The sequence below is a fragment of the Aulonocara stuartgranti genome (assembly GCF_965226115.1).
Source record: "Aulonocara stuartgranti genome assembly, chromosome: 13".
Taxonomy (NCBI): domain Eukaryota; kingdom Metazoa; phylum Chordata; class Actinopteri; order Cichliformes; family Cichlidae; genus Aulonocara; species Aulonocara stuartgranti.
The window spans coordinates 34,178,449-34,204,624 of record NC_138949.1 but is presented as its reverse complement, the minus strand read 5'-3'; the positions used below and the strand labels follow the sequence as shown (position 1 = coordinate 34,204,624).

Here is a 26,176-nt window from a genome sequence, read left to right as displayed (position 1 = left end):
ACAGCACTGTGGCATGAGCTGAGCCGGCCTGTGCAGGTCACAGTCGGGGAAGTACCCTCTTGTGTATCTATGAAATCACTGATTCGTCAGATGAGTCGTGAGCGTCATCGCTCATCAGCTCAGGCTGAGAACGGTGTGGAGGGAGGTGCACGCTGTTCCCCGCTCTCCACCTGGATCCACCAAACATGAATCCAGGTAAACGTCTCAGGTGCTTCTGCACCTGCAGCGAGTGCTGACGTCATGCTCAGCCGATGACCCATTAAGATTGTCTTCAGCTCGTTCATCATACCCGTGTCCATCCTTCAGATAGTTTTTGCTGTACTTCAGCAGGTAAACTTTATTTAGACAACACTGTCAGGGCCATGAACAGCAGCCAGTGATGCAACACTGCCACCTTCAGGTCAAGCTGTGAGACGCCACCTGCACGTCCACAGATGTCAGTCACAGCAGGGAGCAGAGGTCGTGCTGCGACAGCGCCCCCTGCTGGCTCCCCTGCAGCACTCCTTCGCACAGCTTACATTTTACGACTCAACGTCCTCATTTATTGACTTTTGGTGGTCAGAGTGACTCATTCTTCCTCTTCTGCATCATAAAGTTGATTCGATTTTTATTGTTTGTGTTTATCAGCATGTAAACAAACAAACGTCTGTAACGAGCCAACATGTGCACACGAGCTCACTCCAGTGTGTGACGACCAGCTCTACACATCAAACACTTTGATAACATTGTTTTCATATTAACCTGCAGGTTTGCCTTACAGCACAGGGTCCATCCAGCTTTTCAAAATGATTTGGCAACATGCAAAAACAACTGGAAACAAAACAAACTTTAGAGATTTTATTTTGACACCAATACAAATGAAACTTTTTTTTTTTGCATTTTTTAAATGATCATTTTCCAACTCGACCTACGGCCAGATCGGACCCTGCACCTCTTTTGTTCTTAAATATAAATTGTATTTGCACTGAAACAAAACGCTGTTAGCTGGAGACTGAACAATAAAGCTTGATTTTAAAAAAACGAAACACATTCAGGCGTCACTTTGTTTGGATTTTATTTCTCTTTAACATAAAAACTCAGAGTCCACAGAAGGAACAAGTGTTTGACCCCGAGAGGCGAGGCTGCCAGGGGGCGCTGTGACGGCGAGGTCGCAGGGAACCGTCTGTGTTTGCATAGTTTGTAGTTTTCTTACAGCAGGTTTCTGATTTTTCAAACATTTCAAAGAAGAAGAAACAACTTTTGGTTGTGGTCATTATCAGAAAATAAAAACTAAAGCTGGAATGAAACAGACGTCCTGACTGAACGGCACTTTATCGGCGCAGCAGATTTCCCCTCATTTAACAAAAACAAACTTTTGTGAAACTTCAAATTTTTGAATAAATTTTGGGTTTTTTTTTTTTAAAGTGAAACAAACTTTCTGCAGCTAAAGATGAAATCTTCTAAATTAATCTACAGATTTCAAACAGTGAAAAATAAATATCGGCTCTTTGGTCGAGTTTTTCCTGACCTGAATGTTTTGGGTCTGGAGCTCCGGCGGCTGGACTGATGATAAGATGATGAAGTTTTCTCTGCTGTAAACGTCTGCATTCAACTGGATGTTTTTTAAAATTTCAGCGATGGCTGTAAACGAGTTATTGCTCTTAATAAAGTGACTGTGGGCAGAAGAACATTAAAGCGACAGTCCTGAGGCACGTGCGCACGGCGTCACAGTAGAAGAAGAAAAGCACGACACGGTCAGAAGTATGTGGACACCCACAACGAACTGATCTGGGATCAGTGTTTGCAGCAGCAGACGTTCCCTCCATGATACGAACCGGGCCCGTTAACGGAGCCTGAAGGAGGCGACCTACAGACCACTGTCACTCGTCCAAACAGAGTTCAGCCTCGTTTCAAGTTTTTAACCTTTCGAAAGATAGAAAAAGATTCATTTAATCCTGAAGTTATAATCTCTCACAGGTCTGATCTGTGTGTGATCTCTGTGACAGCACTGATCCAGCGTTCCCACAGAGCGCCGGCACTTTCCCCACAGTTACAGAAATGAGAAAAAGGAAATCATCTCAAGTGTGCCAACAGAAATGTCCCGCTGCACGTCTTCAGGTTTATTCAGTGATTGCACCTTTTTCTAATCATGCGTGTTAAACCGACACTTCAGCTCAGTTTGTTCATGATTCAACCCGAAAATATTAATAAAACAATAAAAATGAAAAAACAAATATTGTTTTTTCCTGAAGCTCGTTTTATGACTCGTCTACTCGAGGCTTTCGGGACCGCGACACTCCAGAGAAAGGAATCGTTTCATCTGAAAGGCTCCGCCCACATCATCTGTGGGGTGTCCACATACTTTTGGCCAGTGAGCTCAGATAATTTGTCATTTCTGTGCAGGAAGCAGCGATTCAGGTGAGCGACCGTGGCGTTAAAGCTGCCGACCGCAAGTTTCTTTGGTTTTTTAAAGTTTAAATTCAAAGAAGGACACAGACACGAGGAGGAGGAGGAGGAGGAGGAGGAGCGACTGCACCAAGACGAAGAATCCCAGAGAAATTCAAACACACGTGGAAACTAAACTCAGGTAGGACAGACAGACGGACGGACAGGTGGATGGAGGCGGGTCTATGTGATGATGAGGCCGGCCTCGCTGTAAACCTTGAACACCTTCTCGATGGCGTTGACGTACGCTGCCGTCCGCAGGTCCAAACCCAGGTCGTACTTGTTGGCGGTTCTCATGATTTGCTGCATCGGAGAAGAGACAGGAAGTGACTCAAACACGTTTGTTTCATGAAATCAAATATTACAGACTTTTATCAGCGAGCACGCGATGCATTGATTTATCATCCATGTGTTCATCAGGGTGAGGGGTAGATTTATTCTAATAACCCTGACACTGCGTTTAAACTGTGCTGTCTCGTGTCATAAACGATCCGTCAGGAGTTCCTGGCGATGTGCTCACTTCCTTTTCCCCCCTCGGTGGGAGGAAGCGTGTAGCCGCTAACGCTGTCACGTTCAGATTTCTTCAGAAGGAAGCACGGGAGGAATATCTGTCGTTCCAAAGATTTCATTTGCTTTGACAGTTGAAATGACAAAAGTTACAGCTTCTGTTTAACTTTTGTGTCACCGTAGAAACGAACCAACAAAATCAGGTCAGGGTCACGCCCTTCGGGGAGGTGTGGTCTCTGAGGGCGCCAACTATAATAAATAAAAATACACGTACATCTGCATTTATTCTGACGTACTCTTCATAACAGTCGGGTTATGATCCAGGTGTTTGCAGATGTGAGATGTGAAAGTTTAATGTAACCTTTGGGTCGTCTGATCACCCGCGTTAAACCAAAACTGGGATCAACGGATGAAGTCGCTCATCATCATCATCGTGTATATTTATCTCAGTTCCACATCGACTGTGACAATAACGATTCTCTGTCATCATCTGCGTTATCGCTTATTTTGAGTCATAAACTGGTCGCGGTGACGTTGTATGACTTTCCCTTCGTGCGGCGCTGCAGGTTTGGCGTGCTTACCCGGGCAGAGCGCTCCATGGTGTAGGCCAGACCCGAGTGAACGATGTCCTTCTCAGACGCTCCCTGAAACCACAGAGTGGAGCTTACACACCTGAGGAAGAGGAGGAGACAGTACTCGAGTACTACGAGTATGTGTGTACTCACGGCGATCCGAGCCTGGAACTCAGAGGTGGGGACGACGGGGACGGAGCCGCCGTGTTTGCCGAACTTCCTCTCCAGACTCTCCTGGACCGACACTGCAGGGAGACGAGAGCGTTACTGACAACAAAGATCAGAGCGTTGGTGGGAGGCTTCCTGAGTGGATGCTCAGACTCACTCAGCAGGTGATAGTTGGAGTCTCGCTCGTATTTGAAGGTGAGTCGCCCGTAACTGACGTGGTTCAGGTTCTTCAACCACTCGAAGTAGGAAACCGTCACACCGCCAGCGTTCAGGTACATGTCCTGACCCACGAGAGGAGAAGAGAGAGGGGATAACACAGACATCTCGTTTACTTCAGTTTGAGACTAATTAACCTTTGACAAAGGTCACGAGCGTTTGCGTCCACTGACCGGGATCACCAGGATGTTTCTCTCCAGGAAGATCTGGTCAGCTTCAGGTGTAGTCGGCCCGTTGGCTCCCTCTGCGATGATCTGAAGGTACCACAGACTCCAGGTCAGTTTACTGATGGAAACCCACAAACGGTTTCCCAGGACGGACATTTTTAGCGCTATTTATTTAGATTACTTGAATTTATCTGAAATGTTTACGGCTTCCAGCCTCTGGACCGGCACGGTTCCTCATGTGTGCATGAGACACAGCGGTATACAGGGGTGCATGTGGAGTTCCTCCATCATTGGCCCACTGGATTTTAATATAACGTTCATCTCCAGCTTTAAGGATGTTTCCCAGCAGCTGTTCCCAAACAGTCAGAAAATCCAACAACGACTATTTTTAAATCAAAAGTCTTGTTTCCTCAACTTCTGTTTGTTTCTCTTTATAATTTTCTGCTTTTTGTACTTTTTAAAGGTTTTTATTTACTTTTATTTGTAGGTTTTATTTATGTAAAGCACTTTTTTCTCTTCACATCTGAGAACATTCACTCCTTTAAATTCATACATACGCAGTATATTTATAATCTACTAAACCTTGTTTTCTGTATAAGTTTGTGGGTTTCTTCCTTCTATGAATTCTGCTTCTTGCATGAAGGATTTTGTTTTCCTGCCAGTGCCGTTATTCCCGAGAGTCGGAATAATTTGTGACTAAAGACTGAATTAAATATTGCGTGCATGAGTTATCGTCGCACGTATACGTGATAAGCTGATCTGGTAACCGTGGCACCTTGGCCTTGATCTTGTGGGCGTTGCTTTTGGTCAGCTGTTTCTCACTGGCGGCGGGGATCAGGATGTCGCAGTCGGCCTCGAGGATGCTTCCTTCGTATGGCGTCGAGTCCGGGAAACCCACGATGGTCCCGTTGGCCTGGAAACGACAAACCGTTCAAACTGATGAAAACAGCAGCTGCTTCACACGAATCATAAAACAAACCAGCTGGACTGTTAGTACACTGCAGTGACACAGTACTGCCAGCAGGTGGCACACTGCTCCTGTTTCTGTGTACCCACCAGTTTGTAGTCCTCCAGCTCTTTGGGGTTGATGCCTTCGGGGTTCCAGATGCTTCCGTCCAATTCTCCGACTCCGACGCACCTCGCTCCAAAGCGGTGAAGGTAGCGCATGCTGTGAAGCCCCACGTTACCGAAGCCCTGCAGGCAGAGCAGAGGGCGCATTAACCCATGTGTCTGCTTCACTGTCAGAAATCACACAGCGTTCTCCTGAATAGGAAACTGCACACTTTTATGTAGAGTTATTAGAAGCCGGGTCAGCCATTTGGTGGACAGACACAGCACTGGTTTTAGACTGGGCACCAGCACGGTATGGGTAGAAAAAATAAGTAACTCAGATTCTGTGACAGTCTAAAGTGGCTGCATTACTGTGGCGAGGATCCAGACACTCATCCATCTCTATCCAAGTCATTCAGGCCCTTTGAGAGAAAATGTTCCAGTGTGTTCAACCAAAGTCAGTGCCAGAAGATAAAAACAGGAAACGCGCTCACAAAACTTCAGGGAAAAGCTGATAGCTTCAGTTTGCCCTCTGACCTCACTTGGTCCTGAGGCGGTGACGTAGAGGAGCACCACCTTCAGGGGTAAACCTGGAGGTGCGTCTGTAATCTCGACTGAAGTCCTCGGCGGTTGTTCTGTGACTTTAGTGGTTGAGTTTTCGCAGCAGCAGATGTTGTGGGCACGACGTCGCTGTATCTGCTCAGGTCTGTTTTCAGTCAGCGTCGTCTCCTCGTGGTCCTTCTGCGTCTTAGTCGCTGGATGATTTGCCTTTTGAAAAAACCCAAACATCATCAGCACAGAGGACGGGCGGAGCCTCCTCCCTGCTCTCCAGCAACACTTGTGCTGAACGTCATGAAGGGCATCCTGAGGTCTCTTTGTTGCGGTCGCCTGTTGATTAAATGAAAACATGCAGCTGGACATGAGTCACCTGAGGAGGGAAGGATGGAAGAAGTGACGAGGAGGAAGAAAAGTTTTTCTCATTTGTTCTTCATAAATGGATCCAGACCGAGCCGTCTGCTCTCACACTGTAAATAAAAGATGGACAGGGACAGCTGGAGATCCTGTTACTCCTCCTCGATGTCCCCGTCTGAGGTGCAGTTGCTGCAGTGTGATGTAAATTATCCACAGCCGAGTCAGTGTGGTCAGAGCAGGCAGCTACATGCACATCTGCACGTTGCCTCATGCTCGCCGTCTGATGATGAGAGTTACATCACTCGGACCCGAACGGATGAGGAAACGTCACTTAGGCTTAATCTGCTCATCATTTATAACATGAGCAACCCTTCTTCACATCGGCCCACTCCCGCTGACGTCCCTCAGCTCTTCTGTGAGAACTTTACACGGAGGTTTCGGGCTCGTGGTCATCGTGCTGCGTTCACTGTTCATCCTGCTTTTAAACGAAGTGTGAGAAACTCGTCAGAACGTTGCAGACGTTCTGTTGTGACGATGGCGGAGCATACCTGGATGACGAAGGTCTTGTCCTGGAACCCGGGGTACATCCCGAGCTGGCTCATGTATGACGCCTCGTTGATGAAGTTCTCGATGCCGTGGAAGACTCCCCGGCCGGTGGCGGAGATGCGGCCGTGAATTCCTCCCTGACTGATGGGCTTCCCGGTGACGCAGGCGTGGGCGTTGATGTCCTGAACATGGACGACACGCCGAGGTCAAAGACAAAAACAACAGCCTAATTCTGAAATAACACATGAAATGCTCTCGTGACCGTTTTTACAAATACATGTAGGAGTGGGTCGTATAAACGGTATACGGTAGAAACGATATAAATCTGGCCACCGGTAGAGATTTTGACTATACTGCTCTACCACGATAGCGCATGTTGATGGTGTCATCAAGCTGCGCCTGTTTCTGCTTGAAAGCATGGCAGCGGCTGCAGCAATAACATCTGCAAATTATGGCGGCGACAGTAAAAGCAAAGAGATGAAGCACTTTTGAAATATGGGGAAAGCCAAAAACTGCGCTTCCTTCACTTCCCTATCATTGATTCACTAATGCTGAATTCTCTCGCAGCTGCTCTGTTCCCATGCAGCAGTATATGAATGACTAACCTCGTACTGTGGATGGATTAGCTCAGTTGTTCTCCTGACTGAAGTTTGGTCCTTTTACAGCATCCTGCCATGCCATTGCATTTGTCTCTAACCATCAGGAACCGTCACGTTAACTTTTATCCAATGGAAAAAAAGTTAGCTTCATCCTCCAGCTTCTCTGTGTTTATGCTAACATAGCTGTGTCGCTAGCGATCACGTAGCACATCATTATATACCAGCTAGCCCAACTTCAGTAACCCTACAGACGTCACTGCTGTTTAGTTTTCTGTCTTCATTTATGCTGGAAGTGATAGCAGAGCTGTACGTTTGAATTTTTCAGAAATCTCTCAGTCAGAACATGCTATATCATGCTTAGGTAACTAGCGAGCTAACTCCCTGCTAACTTCTAACTCCGTTAAATGTAATAACTTTTGTTTTCATGGATGCCTGGATGCTAAACTTCATTGTTACACCTGGTAAAGCAGCAACGCTGATCGTTTTATTAAAGATGAAAGAATTTAGACAGTTTTTAACTCTCAGTGTTCGTTTGACTTTGGGACCTGAATCTGACAGAGTTTAGGACCCAGATTACTCCGCGAGGCTCCTGACTACGGCAGCCGGCTTCGTAGCTTATCAAAGTCGGACTAAAACATTTTTGACAGTTTGCTGAGCGCCGTGTAGCACAGAAAATCTGTTCGAGGTCAGTAAGCACAACCAGAATTCATACATGAGGCACACTGTCGACTTTTGAGAAAATTAAAGGATTTTAAGTCCTTATAGGAAATACGTTATAAAGAAGAACAGACTATATCGTGATATATATCGTTACCGCACATGATTCAAATTATACCGCGATATGGATTTTAGGCCATATCGCCCAGCCCTAATGTGTAATCATACGCATTTGGACGTCACGTCTTTTTTGCTGGGTCAGTACTCACATTGTGTCCCATGACGGTGGCGAAGGTGTCGGCGATCCAGGACATCTCGCGCTCCCCGGTGCTCATATCCGGAGCAGGAACGTCGATGCCGGGCCCTGCAAGAGCGCATCGGTTCAGGGAGGACGCGAAGTGAAAATTAGCCCACGTCAGCTGACTCTGTCTGAACTTCCTGTCAGTAAGATTTAAGCCACTTGCAAGCCACTCTGCAGCCCACCTCCTGCTCTAAGAGCCGCACCACCTTCAGTGGAGCTGACAGGTGTGACATCGCTGTGTGACATCACTCACCGATGAAGCCCTTCTTGGCGAGCTCGATGGTAAACCTTCGGGTTATCTTCTCCAGCTCGTTGTCCTGAAAACACAATTTAAAAAAATACACATATTTTTATTTTGATGCATTTCACCTTTCAGCGGTGCTGGCTGGAGTACACACCCCAGTCTGACCCCCATTAAACACAGCAGGCACTTTTATAGGACAGCACGAGTGCACGCCCACATTTGTCTGGTCTGTGTCTGACGAGGGAAACCAAAGAGCAGCAACTGGGAACATGAAGGAAAGTCCCCACTACCACAAGCTACGTGTTGCAGTGTGATCAAAGGGAAATGCTTGGCGTGATTCTTGTGATCCTCCACTTTATTTTTCCATTGTGGCATTTTGTAGGCGGTCCCTGAGCGCTGTGGTCACGACGGGTTTGAGTGAAAATGAGCTCTCTGCGTTAATGACCCGAGGAAGCTTCTGCTGATGTTCTGATATGGTTCCTCACGGGTTTGTCATAATTGGTCGTCACCGCGAGTGGCAGTTTTAAACCAGACACAGGATCCGTGTCTCCAGGGGGGGTTAACCAGCAACCTTCAGGCGAACAACAGCATAAACCACGACATTAAGAGGCCCTCAGGCATCTCTGGAGTTTATTTCTTATGTAACCATGAAAGTGAAGCGATGCAAACAGCCGTATGTTACAGTAAATATGGCGTCCTGTAACTGCGCTTTCATTTTTATTTAAACGATCATTCTGTCTTTACACAAAGGAGAAAACACGATAATCAAGCAAAACGAACTCGTGTGATTTTTCTTGTGGTATAAATCAAACGCAATCAAAGTCTGACCTAGCGCTCGGCAGGACAAGAACAGCTCTACTTTTAACATTTCATCATGTCTGTCCGTCCATTTCCTGTATTTCTCTCATATCAAGAGGTCAGAGGTCAGCAGTCCTCCCAGTTATGCTCGTGTCAGCTGATCGAAGTTTTCCAGCAGAGAAAGCAGCAAAGAGCGAAGGTCGAGCAAACATTTAGAGAGGGAGGGGGTGGCAGAGGGCCCTGACATCAATGTGGGGAGAAAGTCACGAGTCATCACGTTTCAGAGTGAATCCTGGCGTCTCTCTGCCAGCTGATGGCTCAGCGTTTCCGCTCAGGTCGGAACGTTTACTGTAAAACAGCAGGCAGCTGCTCCGGGTTCTCCATCTACAGCCGTGGAACCATTACAAACAACAAGCTGATGAGCGGGGCCGACTGCAGCATCGTGGGAAAGAACACTTGCACACTCGCGCTTCGTTCACTTACCCACAAGGCATTAGGTTTCCATGGCAACACAATCGCCCCAATAATCCTATTTCCAGTTTAGTTCGAGGCCGAGCGCTGATCAAGAAATAAAACCACAAGGATCACCGAGGAGGGCCGGCCGGCGTGGAAGCGTCGCACTTACCGAGTACTTCTTCGGGTTGATCTTCACGCCGGCTTTGGCTCCACCAAAAGGCACATCTGGAAACAAAGTCACTTTAGTTCACAAGACAACAAGCAGCAGATTCACTCAAACACAGCAGAGGGCGACGGGGTGCTGGGTTCAGTGTGTCCTCACCTACGACAGCACATTTGTAGGTCATCAGCGAGGCCAGAGCTTTCACCTCGTCCACAGACACCTCTGTGCTGTAACGGATACCTGCAACAGACACACGCCGTTATTTCACGAGACTTTCAATGGTTAAAGTTCACCATCTGTGCCAGCCCACCTGCACTACCTGCTTTGGCCACCAGGAGGCCTCTGCCCATATTTGGGTAACGTTCCGTCCATAATGGAAGTGTGTTTGAGCTTTAAGGTGGACGTGCAGCTATGTGAACATTTATAAAGGTGGCCTGAGCCGCTGAGGCGAGCGCTCAGAAAGTGGAGGGAGGTCAGCGTGGAAGTGGGCCAGCAGCTCTCACACATCACTGCAAACACAGGCTGCAGGGACAAAATGGCTGCGCTCGGAGGCGAGTGGGAAGGAAAAGAAAAACACATGGAGGCAGGTTGAAATGTGAAAGCAGCGGCGGGAGGAAGTGACAACATGATGGATGAGGAGACAAAAGCAGAGAAGGAAGACGGAGAAATGCAGAAGTGAGAAGGACGGCGTGGAGGAGGAAGCAGAGAAACTCGGTGTGACTCAGGGCGGGTGTGGCCACCTCGCCTCAGACACACGCTGCTTTATAGGAAAACCACCACACCCTCCACCTGCTCCACCACGTCTCTTTATTCGCACACAACACTGGATGTGATGAGTAAAAGCTGTAAGCTGGACTCGCTGAAGGACCTGCAGACACACAGCTGACGACACAGCAGCAGACAAGAGTCACGGGAAAGACCGCTGTGACCAAACCATCAGCACACCACAACTCCCAGTCTACTGAGTAAAACACGTCTGTGGCTCGTACAGCGCCTCTTCTTACCGTCAGCAAAGCTCTTTGGGACAAACAAATGCCAATAAATAGAAATAAAACCAACCCTCTGTCATCCCAGCAATCAACTCCAACTGCAGACTGTATATCAAAGATGGACAATGCCATCATAAAGGCCACTGTGGAGTGGAGTCACCAGCGAATGACGGGTGAACAGGAATAAAAAGCCTTTTGTGGCCTCTTAATGGAGCCCTGTATTCCCCCTCAATCACTGATGAGCAGGAGTCAATTACATATAAGATTAATAACCCAAAGCTCATATACAATGGGGCGATCGTGGCTCAAGAGTTGGCAGCTCGTCTTGTAATCGGAAGGTTGCCGGTTCGAGCCCCGGCTCGGACAGTCTTGCTCGTTGTGTCCTTGGGCAAGACACTTCACCTAACGCCTACTGGTGATGGTCAGAGGGGCCGATGGCGCGATATGGCAGCCTCGCTTCTGTCAGTCTGCCCCAGGGCAGCTGTGGCTACACCTGTAGCTGCCTCCACCAGTGTGTGGATGTGAGAGTGACTGAATAGAGGCATTGTGAAGCACTTTGAGGGTCTCGAAAAGCGCTATATAAATGCAATCCATCATTATTATTATTACAAATATCATTAATGCAATAATACTAATGACATCAGGTTAAACAGTCTGTGAGGAGCGTTTGCAGCATCTTGTTGAATCGAGAAGACTTGAATATTAGCAAGATGTGCATAATAAAGTGTCCAGAGACTGTATGTTCATCACGTCCATCATGTGAGTGAATTTGAAACATTATAAGTTTAACTGATTAAATTGTGTGCCGAAGCAGCAGACGTGAATAAATCCTCAGTAATTAATCTGACCGGCTCTGTGATTTCAGAGCGAAGCAGCATCATGTGATCGTTCAGGTTCCTGCGAGTCTTCGGGGAGCTGCGGGAACTCTGAGGACAGTTAAAGGTGGAGGGGTCCATGACGACAGCTGAGGCGGGTGTGAAAAAGCTCTGAGCTGATTGGACAGCTCAGGTCTCTGTTTGTTTGGTGGTTCAGGTCACATGAACGCATTAAACAGGCTCTCTGTGTTCTCATAAACCGTCTAACTACAATCTACCTGAGGGGAACATTTCCTAATAATCGCTTCCCTCCTTTCTATGAACTTCTGTCCAAGCTCCGCCCCCCTGGAGGCCGCTGACGGCTTGCGGTCGTTTACTCAGCTGGATTTTTTCCAGGAAACCTTCACTGGGCGGCTCGAGGCTCAAACTGGCACCAATTTGTCAGCAGAAACATGAGCCGAGTAAACCTGTAATAGCAGGAAAAGCTCAGGTCTGTGTGTGACCGGAGCCAGCAGGCACGGCCTCACAGTGGAAACCCCAGTAAAACCAGCGTTTCCACTGTGAGGCTGGGGTGTGAGCTCAGAGCAGGACAGTTTCTGTCCAGCACACAGGAGGAAACTGGTCATCAGAGACAGTGTGTGGGTGGATTAAGGTGCAGCTCAGGCAATAACCTGACACCCCGTCAGCGTCATGAGCTGACATGTTAAAGAGTGAGTGCGGCTCAGGCTGAGTTGTGTCACAGCAAGTCTGCATTCAAAGTCACTCAAAGCAGCTTCGAATCCTCTGCTGCACCATCGTATCTGTTCAAGTCTCCAAACGTGGTCTTTCGTGCTCCGAATAAACCGAGCATTTCGTTCACGACACCTCCACCTGTCGGACCACTGTGACCCCCGTCTCCACATGTACTGCAGAGTCTGAACCTCGGACCAAACAGAGTGATGGCACAGAGCTCAGAACAAAAACACGGCGCCCTGAGCTCGAACCGGACTGACAACATTCCTGCCTCAGGCGGAAACGTCAGCACCAGGAGACAACGCTCCTTTCAGCATGTACATACACGTCACACACACAGATCCTGTCCAGCAGCTTTTGCAGTCAGAACTGTGATCTGCAGCAGGCAGTGGACCCGCTACAGGCCAGAACAGAAGCCTCCAGCAGGGTGCGGGGCCACATCCCACAGGGGTCATGGCTCAGCAAGCCCCAGACACGCACACACATGCAGCATTCACGCCTCACTCTCGCCCACCCCAGCTCTTATACTACAGCTCTTTTACAGTGCAATATTTGCATTATTGTTCATTGCCGTTTGCTTGACGTCGTTATTGGTTTAACCGAGCTATCTTTGAACCTTTACCTCAACCGTCTGATGTTATTAAAGCTGTGTTTCAGGTTCACACAGGAAATCCCTGCTTTGGGGATGAATGCACATTAATTAGTGAGAGGAGAGTAAAATCCTAAAGTGGCTGTCTCACTGGACGAAAGCTTCCTCGGGCTGGTGTGAATAACATTTCCTGCACATCTGATTTTAGTTTCTTTGCGCATGCACAATGTGGTTTTAGTTGGTTAAAAGACGGGAGTCTAGTTTTAAATCACAGTAAAAGCACAAAAATCTAGTCTGTCTGAATCAGGCTGCTTTCAAACCCTTTACACTCATTTTTCATGTGGGTTCAAATCGTGTCACGCCGGCTCTGCGTGAACGTCGCTTCACGTTGTTCAGTGAAACTTTTTTCAGCGGTGCTAACAGGCGCCGGGCGCGGGAGACTCACCTCCCTTGCAGGGCGTCCGGTGCTGGCTGTGCTGAGCCCGGTAGCCCTCGATCACCTCCCACTCCCCGCTGTCTCTCTTGATGGGGAAGCTGACGCTCAGGACGTGGTTGCACGGCTTGATGATCCGCAGGATCCCGCGGACCCGGCTCCTCTTCTGCTCGGCAGTCTCTCGAGTCTTCAGGTCTTCCACCAGCTTGTCCTCCACGATAGCGGCGCCCTTATCGAAGAAGCCCTCTACCATAGTGAAGAAGTTCGGGTCGTCGGCCGGATCTACGGCCTGGCTGTAGCCGCGGTGCCGCAGCAGGGACGCGGACGCCGGCAGAACAGAGTCAGCAGCGGCGGCGGGGTACCCCGAGGCCAGGACGCCGCCCGCTCCCCGGGTGAGTAGCTCTCCGAAGTACCGGTACATTTTCACGGTTTGTAGAAGTTCGCTGTCCCAGGGAGGTGAGACGAGACCGCGGGGAAGACGAGGAAATGGAGCCGCGTAAACACAGAGCTGTACCGCAGCAGCGGCTCCTCCTTCCCGCCGCCCCTTCCTGTCAAGCTACACCGCCGCGTGCGGCGCCGGGCAAGACGTGCGGCTCAATTTCATACAAAAAACCCGCACGAGACTGTAACGGCAGCACCGGGGAGGCACGTAGCTTAGCTTATCGTTAGCTTTTGGCAACACCCGGAAAAGTCGTTAAAACTGAACAACTTATTAAATAAAGTGCAGAGAAGCACACGGAGAGGACCAAATACCGCTCTAAAACGGAAGCATCCACCCAAAAATGGACATTTTGATGGTATTTAACACGTTTAGAGTTAATGTGTGGCGGTTTAAGCTAGCATCGCCACAGTTTTGCATATCCGGTCGTCTGGACTCAACTTTCCAAATAAAAGCCCAACGTTCACTGCAGATTTTCAGCCATTTTCTCCTGATACAGTGGTCCCTCGTTTATCGCGGGTGTTACGTTCCAAAAATAACCCGCGAAGTAGCCAACTTTATTTTTTAAAATTATTATAGGTGTTTTAAGGCTGTAAAACCCCTCACTACAAGCTTTGTACACTTTTCTCAGATACACGTGAACTGTTTCACACTTTGTCCTCTTGTTTAAGCGTAATTTATGACAGTATGTCTGCACTGAAGCACCGCAGCAATTTCCTAATGTTGTAAACCCGCTCAACATTTGGCAATAAAACCCTTTCTGATTCTGATTCTGACTTTACACTTGAAGGAAACGGTTTCCAAGGCCTAATCCGTGGATCGACTTCCTTCGAGGCGTGGACGTCTATCAGCAGAGAATGTCCCTTAGTCTGTAACACAGTCAAATATATTCTCAAGCAATATTCAAGCATGCCATTCAGCGTGTTAGTACGAGCTCGGGAGCAGCTTGGGAGAACAAGAAAACAGAGACTGCTTTAGATTGTCTTCCCAAAGTGACTCAACTTTATTCACAAGTACAACAGTTTATATAGAGGGTAAAATTCATGAGACAGCAGATTATCAGTTTAAACCAGTACAGACCAAGATAAGGCAGCGTCTTCCTGCCCTTGGGTGAAGAAGCATCCTTTGTGTAGTGTATCAGTTCAGCTACAATTGTGATTATCTCAGCGACATATTTTCAAGGCACAAAACAAAGAGTTCTTTCATTAGTGAAATCTGAAACAAACCATTTGGCCTTCAACAGGCGTCTAAAAGATTAAGAAACTAATGTAGCTGAGGGAGTGATCTCTGTGGTATTTCAACCTTGTACCAGCCTGTGATTCTCACACATCAATTCTTGGGTCAAAGAGAAAAATAACTAAAACAAAGGGGCCTTATTGAATGACAGAGTTTTCCTGCATAATGTCACTATAAAACAATATCCAGTAAATGCTCCCATGGTACTAAAATACCTAACAACACTGTTCTTACTTCTTTAGTGATGCGCTGATGTCAGCATGTCACAGACTTATTCATACAGCTGGCCAATCAGGAAACAGTGGGGTGTAGGGAGGCGGACCTGAAGTAGACGGGCGCTAACACATTTAGAAAGGGCTGAATATCACAAAGACTGTACATAAAAGACGGACTCCTATTTTTAAAGCATTTTACACTCCATTTGTGTCCTGTTGTTGATGTTTTTATTTGTTCTTTTGCTACCATGATATTGTCCATAGCAACACTAACTTCATAGCTGATGTTGTGCTCAGGGGAAGTTTTTTTTTTTAAATACTCATTGTTTGTTAAATAAAGTTTATATACAACATACGAATGGATGAAGTATACAAAACAACAGAACATGAACACACAAAGCCAGGGGTAAAAGAAAAAAGTAACAATTATAAGAATACATGCAAAAATTCACATACATATCACCATGAAACCCAAGACTGTGTAAACACAACATTTACACGATAAGTAAATATTGTCAGTGCAGATTCCTCAGTTTACAAAAACATTGTCTGAAGATGATTTTACAGTGTTAGGGACAAACCCCAGCACTCAGATGCTATCAGCCAATCAGATACTGGCTCATCATATATTTGTTCCCTCATTTTTCTACTGCTGGTTAGGATGTAATGTATGGCGTTATTTTAGTGCCTCTATTCTGAGCACACACTTCTGAGCACTAGTGCAAACATGTGATGTCTTGATACATCGAGCAGATATTTGAAGTTTGCACAGCACCATTCTCACCTGAAAATATCTTAAAAGTTTGGGTCTCGCAACTGTCTCGTTTGGGTTTTGGACGAATTGCATTCTGGGATATTTGCCTGGGTTTGGCTACAGTAGCTAGCGAGCTGATTGGAGACCAAAACAGCCAATCAGAATTTTTGCATCCAAGTCTGTGTGTCTCGTGTGAGAATGCGAAATGCAACGAACACGATGATGCTTAGACTATGTTGCCCCCTGCTGGACATCAGAGAGAATGCAGGTTTAAACCACTCAGAAGGTCAGAGAGGGAGCACGCTCAGCTTTGCTTTCACTCGCTGAAAGAGCAGGCTTACAGTACCTGAGTGACCTGGAGGGAGGACGGGGAGAACCTCTATGGAGAGATCGAGGTCCGGAGCGAGAAATGGTGGAAGCTTCAGTCAAAGGTGGACATGGAAGACGCTTTGATGGAAATGCTGTTTGAAGAGTTTGCTCCATGACTCATCCATGATTTCTAAAGAAAACGCTGCAGCTGGAGGTCAGACAGAGGAGCGTTAAGAATGACGTCCCAACGTTTTAAAGGTTAGAAGTGGAACCTCACAGGACAAAGTGTCTCAGGCGCTTTACAGTGGGCTGAGCAATGAGGTCAAACAGCTGGAGGAGTTGGACGTTCAAATCCAGGAGCAGCACAGATCTCTGAGCGCAGGAGGAAGGAGAAACATGAGCGAAAAGATGATCGACGAGATCTCCAAGAAGCTCAGTGTCCAGCTGCAGGGTGAAACCCCAGAAGAAGAAACGCTGGAGGACCAAAACGAAGTGCAGGAACATCAGTCACTGAAGGACGAAGAGAACACCGATACCTGCTCCCAGGAAGTCTGGAAATACCGTGTGATGAAGAGGAGATTGTACGAGCTCCGAGTGATGCGATCCTACGGGAGGAGCGTGAGTCTGCAGGTAAACCAGATACAGGAAGAGACGCCAGCAGGCCGCTGCCAGGAAAATGCTGTCGGCCATGTTTGGCTTCAACTGCTAACTGAGCAAATAAAAAAGAACGTCATTAAAAATGGCTTTATTATGAAAGTGCATTTCCTGTCTGTGTTTTCTCCAGTTCCAGGCCAGAGTGAAATTCTAGGATTTGAATTGGATGTTGCTGATTGGCAGGTATCTGCAGTCTGAGCACTTCACCGTTTTCTGTTGTGTGAATCAGAAAATGAACGTGAAGTCGTTACGGTTACTCGGTGTGGAGGAGTGGCTGAGGCGTCAGGTGCTGCAGGTGCTGAGGTGTGCTCACCTTTGACCCCGATGCTAAAACAGAAGCTGTCGGCCTGGATTCAAAGTGATTTTAGTGCTTTTGAAGGCTGCGGGTCTAAAACGTGTCTGCGCCTCTGTAAACCCTCACCGATGGGCGACCCTCCCCCGGCGTCTCATGCTCTGATTGGTGGAGCTGCTGGAGGGCTGTTTACGGCCCTGTTATCGTTCCCAGCTGTGAAACACATCATCAGTCTTCACTTCTGCGTTTCTGCTCGGTCATTGTTGTGTAACTTGTTATTGAGTTTGGCTGAGAGACGTTTCAGTTCTAACGAAGCTTCGGATTCTCTGACGTCTGAAAAGCGCAGACGTCCTGGCTTCCTGTCAGAGTCCAGACTTTCTGCAGGTCTCAGAAGATAAAAATCTTTGGTCTCACAGTCTGAGACTCACAGATGGGTCATTTAATCAATATTTTGTTGGTAAAACTTATTTATTATTATTTACTTTTTTGTGCTGGGCTTCTGTCTGCATTAAGCTGATTTAGCTCCAGAATAAAGTGCATCATTTTACGTTTTCTTTAGATTAAGAGAATTAAACATTTTTATCATTAAATATCTTCTTTTAGCCCAAATAAATACTGACTTCATGAGAGAGGAACACTGGTGACAGCTAGTTTTCAGAATTGTAAGTATTTAAAGGACTTTTTAAGGAAAAACAGTTAATCCCATTAGTTTGCAGGAACACTGGACCAGGTGACCACAGGACTGTTGTTCATGCTGACGCACGTTTCCTTTTTTCAGCCCTGTTTTGAAGGAAATGCACCAAATTTTCTGACCATCCAAGTATAAGGCAAGGCAAGTTTATTTGTACAGCACAATTCAACAACAAGGTGATTCAAAGTGCTTTACAGAGACATTAGAAACAAGAACAAATAAAAAGCATGATTTAAAATTGATTAAAACAAGCAAATAAACTAACTAATTAACAAACAAACAAACAAACAACAGTATATAAAATCAAAACAGATAAAATCAGAACAGTAGATAAAATCAGTAGTTAAAATGTTAGTTTTGAAATTTAAGCTTAAAGTGTGGATTTGGTGCTTTATTCAAATGCAGCTGAGAACAGGTGAGTCTTCAACCTGGATTTAAATAAACTGAGTGTTTCAGCTGATCTGAGGCTTTCTGGGAGTTTGTTCCAGATATAAGGAGCATAAAAGCTGAATGCAGCTTCTCCGTGTCTGGTTCTGACTCTGGGAACTGATAAAAGACCGGATCCAGATGACCTGAGGGATCTGGATGGTTCATACTGGGTCAGGAGGTCACTGATGTAGTTTGGTCCTAAACCATTCAGAGCTTTAACTGAATGCTTTTTATTTTTCACAGTCATTTTACGAGTGGAGCTCTTATTTTGAAAGGCTCTGTGCAGCAGCAGCTGATGATTAATCAGTCACTTGTGAAAAAGCATCCATGCATGGATTTAGAGTGAAGTGGTTAAACTTCCGTACGTGTCCGCCTCTCCAGCAGGGAGCATGTGTGACCAGAGAAAGATCCACGTCTTCCTCGGGGCTCCTCCGCCCGCCTGCAGCCCAGCCTCAGAGCCCGGCGCCGGGTTAGAGGAAGACGATCGTGCTCCTGCTCGCTGGAGACACCTGGAGCTCACCTGGAGGGACGGGCAGCTCAGACCTGCAGGTGAGATGTTCAGGGACCAAACAGGGGGGAGGAGCACTCACTGCTGCTTTGGTCTTTTTATTAACTGAATTACTGAGCTGTAAATGTGCAGGCAGCCACAGGCCATGGCTGTCTGGAAAACGAGTCTCTGTGAGGACGTCTTTGTGTCTCTTTATGGGCTGCAGGTAACTTCAGTTTTAAAACTCACCTGTTAGATTTAGTGATCAGGATCCCTCAGGAGGCAGAATCGTGAACGCTTCTCTGAACGTCAGACTAAGAAAAATAATCCAGGACATTTGTAAATTTTTCAGGTGATCCTGGAAATGAGACAGGAGAGGCGAGTACACACCACGATCCGACAATCGCTGAAGGCGATTGGACAGAAAACAGAGTCGGACAGGAAGGAGAGACAGGGAGTCTGAAGGAGGATCTGCGGCCTGAGAAGAAGTTTCAGGAGTCAGACGCTGGACGGGACGATCAGCCATCAGCTTCGGTTCACGAGTACCTGGACCGCTGTTTCCCTGCCGCTCAACCAGATCATCGAAAACCTGAACAACCGCCAGCTGCCGCACCTCTTTCCTCCCAGACTCATTACCTCACCACCTGGACTCTGAGCCAGGCGTTAATCCTGAGACGCAGTGTCCAATCAGCATCCAGCCTAGAGAAAACCCCGCCCAAACACACCCAAACGCCTCCCTCCGTCTCATCCAGCACCCCAGAGCTCTTCAGCCCAGCGATGCCATCACCTGCAGCCTCTGCCGAGCTCTTCAGTCACCCCTGTCTGACCCCGAGAGTGGAGGAAGGCGGTGTTGTCCTTGAGGCCACCACCGATGGGGTCCTCTGTTCTCAAGAGTCCACAACTAACGCCGAGTCCCCCGCCGTGTCCCCCAGCAGCAAAAAAGCCAGAATCTCCCCACAGTCACCTGACAGAGGTGCCAACACCAGACTCCACAGTCCCACCACACTCCTGGCCCGATGTGACAGACCAGGGGTGCGGTACTCAGTTCTGGTGGCGGTGGTTCACCCCTGTCACCTGAAGGAAGTCAAGGTGAGTCCAGGTGTGTTTCCAGGTAACACCAGTTTGTACCACAGCGTGCTACAGTGGGATAACGCCTTTCTAACCATGTTTGGTTAGAAAGAAATGAAATAATAAACACCTGGATAAAGAAATAAATTCTAATCATGAGCATGAGATGTTTTACTTCCTCTGATATGAGCTGTGAGAAAGGCAAAATATTTAACCTTAGTGACCAGTTTAGGACAACCTCTGGAAAGCAGTGATGCTCTGGACTGGCCAGTAACTGGTGACAGCAGTATTTAACAAAAGTGTGGGGGCAGAAAAGGCCCTAAACAAGCCCCATCAGGGTAGGGACCAGAAACATGAAGGAGGATGTCATATAAAGAAAAGAAAGCAAGATCGAGCCCTGCAGAGCCGGGCGGTGACTGTTGGGCTCATCAGTGACGACTGCTGAAAGACGGCCTGGTCGAGCGTAAAGGGCAGTGTCATCAGCATACAGGTGAACAGACGTGAGCTCGAGCCCTGAGCTACACCTTTACTGATAGAGGGGGGCTGAGCTTAGACTAAACTGGAGCTCTAATCACACTCTATCCATCTACTGGTGAAATATTTCAAAAGCTGAATTCACGAATGTTTGTTTAATGTCTACAGGTGAAGTCGGGGCCGTCGGCGGGCGCCTCTGTGCCTTTAGCGTCTATTGTAGTGACAGACCAATCTGGCGTTGAGATGAAGGTGGTGCTATGGCGGCGGGCTGCGTTCTGGGCGTTGACTGTCGGTCCTGGAGACGTTCTGCTCATCACAGGTACACAAACACAGCTGACTGGTTTAGTTTGAACACGATGCTCTGTGTCAGGGATGGATGAAGAAAAGACGTCAAAACAGACCTGGAGGCAGAAAGAGAAACTCTCTCAGTTACTGTTCGCAGCGTCGTATCAGGAGGGATCCATGTTTCTCTGGATCACTGAAGAAAACAGGTCTTCCTCCCACCTCGGCTTCATTTTTGAGGCTTGGCAGCTTTGTCCATCTTTAATTTACAGTCTGCAACTTTTCTTCATAAATGGGCGGGGCTGTCACCTTCAGATGGTCGCCGCCCTGCCATGAGGTGAGTTGTGTCCACGTGCGTAAGCTCTCTGTGTGTTTTGTCAGCGCTGCAGGTGAACGAGGACAGGTGGAGAGGGGAGACTGTGCTGCAGTCAACCTTCAGCAGCAAACTGCTCAACGTGGGACAGATCACTTCCTCCTCTTCACCACCAGGTAAGCCGAGCCTTCGTCCAATCACGTGCCTCCAAAGCTGACCTGCTTCAGTTACCTCTCTCTCTCTGTAGTTTCCCAGCAGGTTAATGCTCGCTCTCTCAGGTGTCTGTGCAGCTTTCTCCGAGAGCGGCGCCCCCTCTTGGTGTCTCTGCCACGTCGCCCCCCTCAAGACCTGAACCGCCTCCCCTACGCCACGCTGAGGTCACTGAGGGCAAACGCACTGGTTCACGCCCTGCTGCGAGTCACGCATACACACATCAGCCCAGGTGAGTCCTACCTTTACCTGTGCTGCTCTAATTGAAGGTCTGAGTGTTTCAGCATTTGAAATGCTGTCAGCAGTCGAGTCGAGTCAGTGATGTAGATTATTTAAGTCGGCTGAACTGTTCGCTGCACGCTTCCTTCCCTGTTTTTCAGAGTGGCGTGCTGAGGCGGAGTCTCGCAGCAGGTCGGCGGTTCAGCTGAATGCTGTCCTGACTGTGGAGCAGCCAGAGGACCAGCAGGGGGCGGTGTTACTGTGGGGAGCAGCTGTGGACTGGCTGCCTCGCTTCAGCAGAGACAAAGGTACGCTCTGGAACAAAGGCTGTACGTCAAAGATGGACACAGCTGTCGCCAGACCCCACTGTGGGGTGAAATCTCACTTTCACTCTAGTGTCTGTGGGACGGTACGAGTACTGCAGTACTTCTACTGTAGGGATGAGCCTTTGGACACTTTCACATGCAGCACAGCTGGTGAGAGGAAGTTCAAATGGATTCCTTAGAAATGGACACAAGGAGAAAAGCTGTGTTGATACAATGCTTAGGAGGATGTCACCAAACTAAGAAACTGTCACTTTAGATTCTAGCTTTACTTTAAGAGTTTGTTGCTGTGAATCACACCGACAGTAAATCCTGCCTCCTCAGGGGCTGTTTGGGACTTCCGTGTCCTCCTGGTAAGGGAGGGTCTGACCTCTGACCTTCCAGAGCTGCACTCCACCCCCTGGAGCACCGTTCAGGCCGTGGACCCGACTGACCGCCGAGTGCAGGACTTCCACCGGACACGACGGTGCCAGAAAGGAAACAGCAGCACTCCGGAGCTGGACTTGGACACGCTGCTGTCCCAGAAGTACAGCGGTGAGTGAAACTACGAAAACTCGCCTGAAACGTCCACAGCAGCTTTATCGCCACGTTTAAGGAGCAGCGGAGCTCCTCAGGGTTCCATTCATGGTCCTGTTCGTTTTTATTTTTACATTTTTAAAAGGTTCTCTTCTCCGCTCCATCAGGTGATGTGGAGCTCAGAGTCCAGGTCATCACGTTCTGCTTTCAGGATGCACCGGCTTCCCAGAATGCACCTCAGCCCGTCCTGGACTGCTCCACGTCACTGGAAGGCATCATGGTGGCGCTGAGCGGTGACATCACTTACACCGGCTGCGGGCGCTGCTCTGCAGAGCTCGACACAGACGCCAACGACATCTACAGGCCGTGTTACCCCTGCCTGCCCCACACCGCTGTACGCCGCTACTACAGGTACTGATGACATCATCGGATGATTAACGGTTTTCTTTCTTTTAGTTTTAAATATAAAAAATAACAAGTTTCAGAGCCTCACAGATAAAAACACCAGCATGTGTTGGTGTGTTTTTCAGACCAGGTGTGCTGACAGTGAGTGGGCGGGGCTCCATCCAGGTGTGTGTTCAGGTACCTCCTGATCCTCTGCAGAAGATCCTCAAGGCTCCGCCTGATAAACTCCATCGTAGCTCAGGTGAGACTGTCGTTCAAAGAGTGACGCTTTATTCCAAGCAGGCATGTGGCAGCACAGGCGTGACCCACAAGCTGCCGCCACAGCTGGGTCGGTGTCCAGCCACAGCTGGGTCGGTGTCCAGCCACAGCTGGGTCGGTGTCCAGCCACAGAGCCCGACCTCCTCATCGGTTTCTCTGGTCTGCTGCTGTCTGCAGCTCCGATGCAGAGTGATGGAACATCTCCGACTGGCCGAAGGAGCTCAGCTTGCTCAGGAATCTGCTCTGTGCTGCTTTTCCAGCTCAGCCGGAGCTCAATGTGGATGGCGAGGTTATCACACTCCTCCACCACATCCACCTCACATCCTCCAATTTCACCATCTCTCTGGTCAAAGCAGATGAAGCACAAAAACATCCACTAGTAATCAGCCCTCCTTCTCCTGCCCATCACTAGCACACCCAGAGTGTGTCTGCTGGTGTGTCTCACTGATGTCGCCTTCCTCACTGTTGACCACTTCCTCTGACAGGTGAACTGAGGCCTGTGCTAATACAGTACATGTAAATCTCACTGAGCAGTTGTCTCACCTGGCTCAGCCCTGCAAAGGTGATGTCAGTCCAACCGTCTGAGGGCAGGAGGAGCTGCAGTTACAGAAACTGTCCAGCAGAGGGAGTCGCTGCTTTGCAAACCTGCTGCACAGGAAACCTGCTGGAAAATAATGAATATGCAGGACAGTCAGAGGATGCTGATTCAGCTGAACATCCTGGCTTCTTAGAAGTCATTTAATCATTGTAATGACACAGTGTTGGTGAAAAATATGGATTTACTGTCACCTGCATTCCTGAAACAAGTGCACAGATGTAAATGTGTGAAACAGCCTGAAGTTCGCAGAACGTGTTTGCAGATCTTAATGAGTGGCTGTGCTTCCATGAATGAATCCAACACGGACTGACTGCTGGTTCCTGTCAGCGAGACGATTATAAAAGGAAAACAAACGGTCAGTCGTGGAACATGTCAAAGCTTCGGGAGTTCCAAGTCTCTAAAACGGGAAATGCACAAGAAGACCAATCCAAACCAGCGGGATAGAAACGGAGCTCGCAGTGGGTATAGAGGAGCCATGGAGGACCATGGGTGGATGCATGGATGAATCGGGGTCTGGCAAACCGATTGTTAAAGCTCTTCCTCAGAGTCTGGCGCTCAGATCGAACATTTCAAGTGGAAAGGGAATAAAATGGTGACGAGGCTCCATCCTCCATCTTTTCCATGGTGGAACCAACTTCATCGTTATAAAAGCTCAGAGAGCTGCATCGGGATGCTTTCTTTGGTGATTACATCATCGTTAGTCATGCAAATTCTATTTTTGAGGTGTGTTTGATGAAGCCAGGCTGTTAAAATAGTTTGGTAATAATAATAATACATTTTATTTATGGCCTCCTTGAAGACCCTCAAGGTCACCTTACAATAATATATTAGCAGTAAAATAAAATATAGCAACATAAAATGTAAACATAAACAGTGTTGTTGGTTTGGTTCAAAGAAAGAAAGCTGAGTGAGCATCCTTCCTGTAACTGTGCTGTCACGTGTCCACGTCCCGCGGCCGGCTGAACGCGCACACAGACTCACTGAGGCCCTAAAGGCAGCGCGAGGTAGAAAATGTCTGTAACCCAAAATGTAGTTTATATCGCCTGTTTCCTCTTTCTGCACTTGTTGTGCAGTTTGCTCGTGTCTGTGGTAACTGCACTTTTTGGGTTACAGTACACTGAGTAGCAGAATGATCAGTCAGGGGGAGGAGTCACAGGAGGGAGGAGTCAGAGGGAGGAGTCAGAGGGAGGACTCATACAGAAGAGTCACAAGGAGGAATCAGAGGGAGTCAGAAGAGGAGTTACACAAGGAGTCAGAGGGAGGAGTCAGAGGGAGGAGTCAGAGGGGAGGAGTTACACAAGGAGTTCTTGGTTTCAGATTCTTCCTGGTGTGATTCTCGGCGCCTCTGCTCATCTTGTCTGCATCTGTTTTGTTCCTCAGCTCCGGGGTCGGAGGTGAAACACATCCAGGTGGGAGCAGAGAGGATCCACACCCTCCTCTCCCTCCCGAGGAAGACCTTCATCGCCACCATCAGAAGCAACTTCCTGTGCGATGAGAACAGCATCCCCATCAGTCAGGACTTCACACTGCTGGACCTTCAGTTCCTCCCTGAACCCCGCTGACCTCACAGTGACTGCAGACCTGATGGCAGCTTTGGGATCTGTGGGTCCTGAGGACACGTGTGACATAAGTAAAGAACAGGGCGGGGCTTATCAGAGGTCATAGGTCAATAAAAACTCATTTTCAATGCTTCAGTGATGTTTTCATGTTTCACATTTATACCTACAAATGATAAGTACCCTATATTCTGGAGTACCCTCTAGCAGATCATTACATGAAGGAACCTTTTAAATGCCAGCGCGTCCATGCTCACAGGTGTACACACGGGTGCTCACACACAAACTGCACCCTTTTTGGCTCCTACCTCAAAGCACACTGTGCGCTGTCGATCCTACGTGCTGCACAATAATGTTTAATACTTCGTATTTACTGTTAGCAGCAGGGTTAGCTCCCTAACCAGTGCCGTAGCTCCGCAAACGCACATAACGCACACTGCGTAGGGCACCAAATGGCCGGTAGGGCACCAAAAAAATCAGGGTCGTAAAAAAAAAAAGTAAACCATATTAATACTATAAATATCATATGCATTAATATGGTTAAACAATACAAAAGCAACATAAAACAATTTTCCCGAGAAAAGGGGTGAATCTGCTTTGTGCCCTGTCTCCAGTCTCCTCCTGGTGCCCCCCCACTCCCAGTGGTCTGTTCTATAATTGGTAAACACCTGTTTGAACATGGCCTCGAAACGGCAACAGGAGTCGGGAGCGGAGAAAAGAAAGAAGAAGAGGAAGCGTGATGAAACTCAGGCGTCGCTTGCCGGTAAGGCAATGTTTAAATAATAATAATAAAAAAAGTTCATTATTGTAGCCCTTGCTTGCACGCTCATGTCCGTCAACTCTGTGATAGCTCCTGTTAGCAGTGTTCATACTGTGTTAACAAATGTTGCAAATGATTGATGTTGGGTAGTTTGTTTACGTTGTGGATATGAATATAGAATGGACTACTAAAAGCAACTCATCATGGTCACTCAATTGACGGTTTTCAGATAACGTTAGCAATCGTGACTCACGATTGCTAACGTTATCGTGATTCGTGAGACTAGCATTTCCCTCCTCAGGTTGCTAGCTGGCTAACGTCATGCATGCTACTGATTAACCTTAACTTTG

General features: G+C 47.9%; 2 protein-coding genes across 2 annotated transcripts; one reads left to right on the top strand and one right to left on the bottom strand.

The window, feature by feature from the left end:
* Positions 1-822: 822 nt before the first annotated feature.
* LOC309720241 (glutamate dehydrogenase, mitochondrial-like) lies at positions 823-14,254 on the bottom strand. The gene is made up of 13 exons (XM_082556943.1): positions 13,351-14,254; positions 9,940-10,020; positions 9,787-9,842; positions 8,373-8,436; positions 8,088-8,182; positions 6,565-6,744; positions 5,111-5,248; positions 4,830-4,967; positions 4,061-4,141; positions 3,829-3,952; positions 3,657-3,748; positions 3,513-3,575; positions 823-2,727 (listed from the first exon to the last, which is right to left on the bottom strand). The coding sequence occupies exons 1-13, from the start codon at positions 13,757-13,759 to the stop codon at positions 2,608-2,610; spliced, it is 1,641 nt and encodes a 546-aa protein (XP_082413069.1). The 5' UTR covers positions 13,760-14,254; the 3' UTR covers positions 823-2,607.
* Positions 6,551-25,204, top strand: shld2 (shieldin complex subunit 2; the record flags this gene model as incomplete). Its single annotated transcript, XM_082557970.1, has 13 exons — positions 6,551-6,687; positions 8,081-8,262; positions 13,362-13,730; positions 18,739-18,906; positions 19,197-19,933; positions 20,555-20,705; positions 21,050-21,157; positions 21,229-21,423; positions 21,572-21,718; positions 22,058-22,267; positions 22,417-22,660; positions 22,780-22,895; positions 24,891-25,204. The coding sequence occupies 13 exons, from the start codon at positions 6,551-6,553 to the stop codon at positions 25,070-25,072; spliced, it is 2,946 nt and encodes a 981-aa protein (XP_082414096.1). The 3' UTR covers positions 25,073-25,204.
* Between the last annotated feature and the right edge of the window lie 972 nt (positions 25,205-26,176).